This window comes from Rousettus aegyptiacus, unplaced genomic scaffold (genome assembly GCF_014176215.1).
Source record: "Rousettus aegyptiacus isolate mRouAeg1 unplaced genomic scaffold, mRouAeg1.p scaffold_m13_p_17, whole genome shotgun sequence".
Taxonomy (NCBI): domain Eukaryota; kingdom Metazoa; phylum Chordata; class Mammalia; order Chiroptera; family Pteropodidae; genus Rousettus; species Rousettus aegyptiacus.
The window spans coordinates 43,815,984-43,823,518 of record NW_023416292.1 but is presented as its reverse complement, the minus strand read 5'-3'; the positions used below and the strand labels follow the sequence as shown (position 1 = coordinate 43,823,518).

The 7,535-nt window shown below is 43.1% G+C and overlaps 1 protein-coding gene and 1 long non-coding RNA gene across 6 annotated transcripts in view; both read left to right on the top strand.

Moving 5' to 3' along the window:
- The first annotated feature begins 5,161 nt into the window (after window positions 1–5,161).
- The window catches only part of SLC44A3 (solute carrier family 44 member 3), a 79,687-nt gene continuing 77,313 nt past the window's right edge, over window positions 5,162–7,535 (top strand). For all 5 annotated transcript variants that reach the window (XM_016140911.2, XM_016140910.2, XM_016140909.2 and 2 more), the window contains exons 1-2: window positions 5,162–5,296; window positions 5,735–5,842. In XM_016140911.2, coding sequence (XP_015996397.2) covers window positions 5,270–5,296; window positions 5,735–5,842 — 135 coding nt within the window. In that variant the 5' untranslated portion in view covers window positions 5,162–5,269. The remainder of the gene's footprint in view (window positions 5,297–5,734; window positions 5,843–7,535) is intronic.
- On the top strand, window positions 6,509–7,173 carry LOC107508885. The gene is made up of 2 exons (XR_001596412.2): window positions 6,509–6,600; window positions 6,715–7,173. It is a non-coding gene; the product is annotated as an uncharacterized LOC107508885 (long non-coding RNA).

The following is a 7,535-nucleotide window of genomic DNA, read 5'->3' as shown; positions in this document are numbered from 1 at the left end:
CCCTGCCTGCCGCGCACGCGCAGGGTGCGCCGCGCCTGTGCGTTACTCCCTGCGCATGCTCGAAAGGGGCCTGGGGAGCGATCTTTCTGTTCGGTGCCTGTGACGTAGGGAGGCACGGGCGCCGGGTGAAGAAGGGGGCGTGTACCTCGGCGAGGCAAGTTGGACCCAGATTTGACCCCTGGGCCCTTGGAATGGTCTGGCCAGGACGTAAAGTGTCAATTACTTATATTAATTAGTAATCGTCGAATGTGAAAAAATACTCAACTTATGTGTAATGCTTTGCAGTTTCTGGAGCCTTTTCACACATGTGATAAGGTCTGCAGTTTGGAAGCGAGAAAGTGATGCTCACATCCAACTCAATTTATATTTAAGTGTAATATGGCAAAAATAATGAACCATCTTATAGAATGCTGCATTAAACTTTTGCTAGTGAAGAGAGAAATATAAACGCACAGGATTTATATTTCATATTTAATCAACTGTTAAGTATAAGTTTCAAGGTACCATTCATTATTTTATGTACTACCAAGAAAAAACCACTGATAAACTATGCTTTCTAATTATATCACTTAAGTTATCCCAATTTCAGTTTTTAAAATGTGCAAAAAGAAAGATTTTGAATTGATTAGATGCAGTATATATGCATATTTATAGACTTATCCCTCCCACAGTAGTAATGTAAGGCAGTCATAGGTTTCACAGATATGCATTCATTCACTACGTGTGAACACAGAGCTAAGGAAACATAAGAGAACCATTTTGTTCGCGGGGTGTTGGGATTGAGGGCAGATTAGGAAGCCAATAGAGGGCTTCCTAGAAGAGGGGATGTTTGACTTGAGCGAGGACTTCAAGTACTGCTTCCTGAGGGCTATAGTTAGGAAAGAGACCTGTGTATAGAGAACATGGTTGGTAGATTTTTTATTTTACTAAGGGCTGGAGTGATGAAATACATATTTTAAAAAACATTACAACCATGTCTATGGCCATGCTACCCTGAACGTGCCAGATCTCGTCTAATCTCAGAAGCTAAGCAGAGTCGGCCCTGATTAGTACTTGGATAGGAGACCACCTAGGAAGACCAGGTGCTTAGGCATTAAAAAAACAAAACAAAACAAAAAACAAAGAAAACCATTACAAGCCTTCAGACATTTCTTAGAGACAATGTGATAACTCTTCTTTAAAACTTGGCCCCCAGCACGATTCAGCTCTGTTTAACAAGACCCTTACAAAGCCTTAGAAAATCTCTGGGATGTGGCTAGACACATATTTTGTAATTCATGTCAAGAATTCAGAATTTAATCTGAGAAGGGTGGGAGCCATCGGTAGGGGGGGGGATTTTGAGCAGAGAGGTAATGACCTAATTTATGTTTAAATGGATTGTTCCTGCTGTGTGGGGGAAGAGATTATAGAAAAGCAAATGTGGAAGCAGAGAGATGGTGACGATGGTTTGGGCTAAGAATGACTGGAAGAAAATATTTGCCAATCACATTCTCAATGGTCCCCACCTTTTTTTGGCACCAGGGACCTGTGCTCCTATAAGAATCTAATGCCTAATGATCTGAGGTGGAGCTAAGGCGGTGATGCTAGTGCTGGGCTGAGGCTGCAAACACAGATGAAACTTTCTTTGTTTGCCCACTGCTTAGCTCCTGCTCTGTGGCCCAGTCCTAACAGGCCACCGACTGGTACTGGTCCACAGCCCTGGGGGTTGGGGACCCCTAACGTAACTGGTAAAGGACTTGTGTCTACACTACGTAAGGAATTCTCAAAACTCAATTATATAGGTACAAAACTTGGCAAAATAAAGTAGGAAGTATCTTGAAATCATTCATAGGGCCTTGCTCTGCACAAATGTAGACACCTAGGAGATGAGAAATCCATATACCACCATTTTTTATAGCATCCCCTAAAAAGCAAACTAAATTATATTATTTAAGGAATAAGATAATGTGAAATAAGTGTTTAAGCAAGGGGTCGATAAACAAAATTCAGAACCATGATTAGCTGTGAGATTAAAAGTTTGGCAGGGTTGTATTCAGGAGGAATGTTATGGTAATGTTCCAGTTCTTAAAATGGGAGGTGGGTTCTGGGTGATTATATTAGTACGTATTAAAACTTAGAGCCGTTGTATATGTAATATATATATATATATACACACACACACACACACACACACACTACATACAGCTTTATTAGGCAATATATGATATACACAAAAGAATATATAACTAACGTCGTGTATATGTTAATAAGGTATTTAACATATATAACCTTTTGTAATAAAAAATTGTTTTTGACCAAACTGAAAGTTCCCTGGGGCTTGAGGAGCTGTGTTCCAAGGATCACATTTAGGAAGGGAGCTTGGTGGCTGTACTGTCCACATGTTTCATGCACACAAAATTAAGAAAAAAAATCAGTGAACCTCCCAACATAATGTTCACTTGCCCCAATATGAGCAATTAACAATTGCTGGTCAATTTTGTTTCCCGTACACCTCCACCCACTTCCCTTTCCCTGGATTTTTAAAAGCAAATCCCAGACAGCCTATCATTTTGTCAAAGTTTCAGTACATGAATCTAAAAGTTATGGACTCTGCTTTTTAAATGTAACCCAAATAACATCATTGGATTCCCAAATTCCTTAATAGAAATTACTTAAAATCATCAAATATCCAATTAAGATTCACATTTCCTGAATTGTTTTCTGAACTGTCTTCTTTCTATTTTTCTAGTTGGTTTATCCTGGTTCTAAACAATGTCCATATAGCATAGTTAGTTGAAATAGTTCCCAAGTCTTTTTTAATTTATAGATTTCCTCTCCTCATTTTTCTAATAACCTTTTTGCTGTTGTTATTGTTGATGATGGTATTAAAACACTAAGTCATGGATCTGAAGACTTCCCATTTTTGGTGTTACTGGTGGCCTCCCTGTGGTGTCATTTGACTTGTTCCTCTATACCCTGTATTTCTTATTAATTTTGTAGATTCAGGTGGACTTTCCTGTAAAGACTACTTCACAAGTGGCAATGTGTTCTTCACTGGGATGTCGTTAATGTCTAATTGTCCCTTTTTGTGATGTTTGAAGAACTGTGATGCCCTAAATTTTATCATTCCACTCTTACAAGCCAGAAACCTCCTTCATCAGTTATAGAATTGCTCTGATTTATATAGGAGAGGCAGGATATGTTCTTGATTCTTTCCCTTTATTTACCAGCTTTCAAAATGAGTTTTCACCCAGAATCTTCTAAAGGCAATCGATGAGGATTTATTTTCACTTAGTATTATTGTGAATGTATGAATATTCACCTATATAATGTGTTTCAAGATAGGATATTTATAGATTTTTTTAGGGTCTGGTACAAGATGGGTCTTTCAATGCAGTGAAACTGATTAGGCAAGGTTTTCATATAATAGTTGAAGATTGATGGATGCAGTGAGGGGAGGGTTTGAAGAGACTTGAATGACACAGTCATGTGATAACCTAGAATAGTGATCTGTGGTTCTGATGAGGAGCTGTTACCCTGATGAAAGCTTGTTGGATAGCTGGTCTACTGCTCCAGTAAATAGATTTTTAGGAAATTCCTAAAACAAACAATAAAGGTATTTGATATATATATATATATATATACATATATATATATAAAAACATACACATATGTGGCTTGAGATTTGTCCTTTCTATTTGAGGTGTATTTCTTCCTTTCAACCTTAAAATTTATCTGTTATGTGTCAATATTTCCCCCTCTCCATTTTTATGTCATTCCATTTGTTTTAGTTCTATCTTTAATAAAAACTAGAAAATTTTAAAATAAGCTCCCTTATTTTTTAATCTTTTCCTGCTGCCTCTGGAGTGTTGAAACTGCTCTTCCAACTACAAATTCCTCTTTAGTTTTTTCTCTTTTACTATTTATCCTACATTATTAATAAATAGCATCAGTGACTATTCACTCCAACTATTCCATTTTTCATGTTTAATATTTTTGTTCATTTTAGTTTTATTTTTTCTGACTCATATTGCTATTGTCATCCCTCATCTTCTTAAATATATTTAAAAGCTCATTTAAAAACTTTGGTCCATCAGCTCTAATAACTCAGTTTCAGATGATAGGTGTTCAATGGTGGTCTTTTTATAGTAGTTGTACTCCTCAGATGTCTAGTTATTTGGCCTGTGAATTCATGATCCCCTGCCTTTCAGCTACTCTGATAAATATTCTTCCATCCAGGGGAAGTCTCTGCCCTCAGGGTAGAATCAGTATGGCAAGGAAACAGTCACCCAGCAGCCCTAGTGGTGCGTGTGTGTTTGCGGGGAGGGTAGTGAATGAGGAGAGGGGGTCCGTCTGCAGCTGTTTTAATTCCACTAAAATTTCAACCGTGAAGAGCTGGGCAATGATTGTCCCAAGGTAACATAGGAGAGAAGTAAGAGCAGAACCTCAGAACATCGAATTATTTCATCCCACCGTCCTCAGCATCTCCTCCCGCCCCGCCCCACCTGCCACACTTGCAGATGAAGGTCATCTTCAGCAACCCCCACCCCAGGTTTCTGTTCTTGTACTTCCTAGCACCCTCGCGTTCCTCCAGAGACTCGGGCTTCTCCAGGACAGACTGTGGGAGCCATCAGAGTCCACTGTCCTGGTGAAAACGGCAGCCGCATGAGAGTCGCACGGGTTTTTGCGGAGCCCCACCTTGAGAGCATCTCCTGGAGTGTCTGGATTCAGCGTTTCGCCCTACAGTTTTCTGTCTGTCTCCTCCGTGACTGACATCAGTGCTGTCCTGCGCCTCAGTTTCCCTCCCTCACCTTCAGATTAGGGATAACGCTAGTTTCTGCCGTGTGGATTATTTGATAATGCTTGTAAAGCAGTAAAATAGAATCTGGCACAGGTGAGTGCTACTCACCTGCTCGCTGTGGCTCATATAGCAAAACCATACCTGTCCTCACCACTCGGAACAGATTGGCTGAGACTTCCTACTTCCTGCTCAGAGCTAGCGGGGACCCGCTAAGAAGGCCGCAGCCCGGACCCTCCTGGGGACCGCCCGTGCTGCGGTCGGAGAGGCAGGTGTCCCGGGAACAGGGTGGATGGGTGGGGTTGAGAGAGGAGGCCAGACCTTTCCTTCCGAACAAGTAAGGGCCGCTGACCTGTCGGGGCAGGTGTGGGCCGCGAGCAGAGTTGGCGGCGCTTGGAGGCGGCCGCCTGGGGGCGCTGCGCCCCTTCCCGCTGTTCGGTCTTGGCCATCACCGGCGCTGAGTCGTCCCTCAGTCCCGGCCAGGAGCGCAGGATGCGGTGCCTCCGCTCCACGCACCTGGTGAGTATCCGCCGCGGGGGAAAGGGCCAGGTCGTGGGGACCCGGAAGGCGAGTCGCGCCCCTGCTGCACGCACGTGCCCTGCCGAGACGCCTCCACCCCCCCCACCCCCCGCCCCAGTCCGCGCAGATTAACCCTGCCCGGACCGCGGACCCCAATGCGGTGCCGGGCGCGGGCTAGGGAGAGGCTGGTGGCGGACACGACCTTCGGGCCTCCTCCAGGTGCACTGCCAGGTAGGGACTTGGCAACTGAGAACTTCACGTCCGCCCTGCACGAGCCGGTGTTTCCAAGCTCCAGGAGAACTCCGGGCGGCCACAGTACAAAGCAAACAACAAAAAAGTTACTTTAAGCAGTCTTCGAGCCCGTTTGGGTTCCATTTCCAGGTTGGGACCCGTATAGTGCTTTATTCTCTTCAACTTTCTCCCCTCTTTTTCTGGAAGGTTTCTGCAGAGAGAACCCCCGGCCAAAGAGAGTGGCGGCCTCAGATTTATAGGAAATGCACAGATCCGCAGTGGTTGTTCCTGTTCTTTTTCTTTTGGACGGGTTTGGTAAGTGTGGGTGCCAGAGAGTGTGTCTCAATAAGTGCCCCGAATGAAAATCGCATACTTAGGGCCGCTCCTGGGAAGTCAAGGCTTCTGGGGGGTACCAGGGGAAAGTTGGTGCTGCAATGAGAGACACCTGCTATGGTGGCAGAATAAACATCAGTCCTGGGAATTCTTGTCAGGTGTCTCAACCTGCTGTCTTGTTGCAGGCCTCCTTCTAAGAGAAGGTTTCATAAGGAAATGAGAATTACCCTTTTCAATGGTATTTGATTAGCCCATGTGTGATCTCTTATCTCAGCTCACCTGGTGGAAGTTTTTTTGTTTTGTTTTGTTTTGTTTTGTTTTTACCATCTCAGTCCCCAAGATTAAAATGTTTCTCAACGGTTTGCTTTTCCTCTAACAAGAAAATCCAGAGTGAGTCTAGAAATAAATTACCCTTACTTCAGCTGAGCAGAGCAAATGCACTCTTGGTGCATTGTGTTTAGCAGCTGACAGGGAAAACAGGCCTTTGATATAAACTCTCTAGTTAGATAGGTAATGATATTTTCCCCATGTTTTCCTCCTCATTTCCAGGTATGTATGATTGCTGGTGGACCTCATCAGGCTCTGCCATTTTAGTCCTGGGGGAGTCTCTCAGAAGCTGAATCTTGATGCTTTGATACTTATTTTAGAGTTGTAGGTAACAGCAGAAAAAGCCTCAGTTTCTTCAAAGACCATGTTGATGAAATCATCCATTCCAGAGTGGAACATGTATTTGCTACCTGGTAAATGATTAATTTATAAAGCCTGATGATACCTACAAGAAAGTAATTACCTTTGTTGAAAAGATTTAAATTGGAATAGACCCTAAAATATCATATTTGTTTCTCTTTCTTTAGAAAAGGATTTGTTCACTTGTTGACTTTCCTGACTGGTTTCACGTGGACAGACATGGTTACAGGCACAGTAGAAGGTTGGGCCTGAAAGATATAACCATATGTTCTGTGTTGCCTATATCGTGGCCTTTGGAGCTCTCCTCTAGAAGTTGAGAGAAATTGAGCATCTACGGCACCTTTTCCTTAATGCCCTGCAGTTGGCTGGTGCTTCTGTCTGGTCTGCAATTGTATAAATGCACGGAACAGCTGTCCTGCTTGTACCTGGCAGCTTTGACCTCGGGCTGTTATATTTAATGGTCTTCCCTAGCCCCTAGTACAGCAAACCTAGCACCGAACTCCCAGCCCAATGGCCGTCTGGGGACATCATAGCCTGAACGGTTATGAACCATCCGAGGGGTGGCACAGAGCTGCCAACTGCTCTAAAATTACATGTCATTTGCAAAATAAACCTGAAAGTTTCAATATGCCTGTTCTCCTTACTATATTCAATTTGAATAGTGGGAGTCCTTTCTTAGCTGACTGCCTTTTAGTATCTTCGGCAACATTTTTAAACCACAGATATTTAAAACAGAACAAGGAGTGTTTTTTTTCTGTCTCTGCTATGTAGTTTTTCTGGTCTTGTGGCATCTTGACCTTGGTGACGTGCTAGATAGGGTTATTACTGGTGCTGCCCTTGGTGTGGGCTGGACAAAGGAGGTCTGGGGCCAGGGTCTAGAACTGTAAACAGGGGTGTTCTTTTGCAGATAGAAAGAGTGCCAGCCTTTGTTTATATGTGCATAAGACACACAACAGAATGTCTCAAAGTCTGGACCATCTCTACCTCT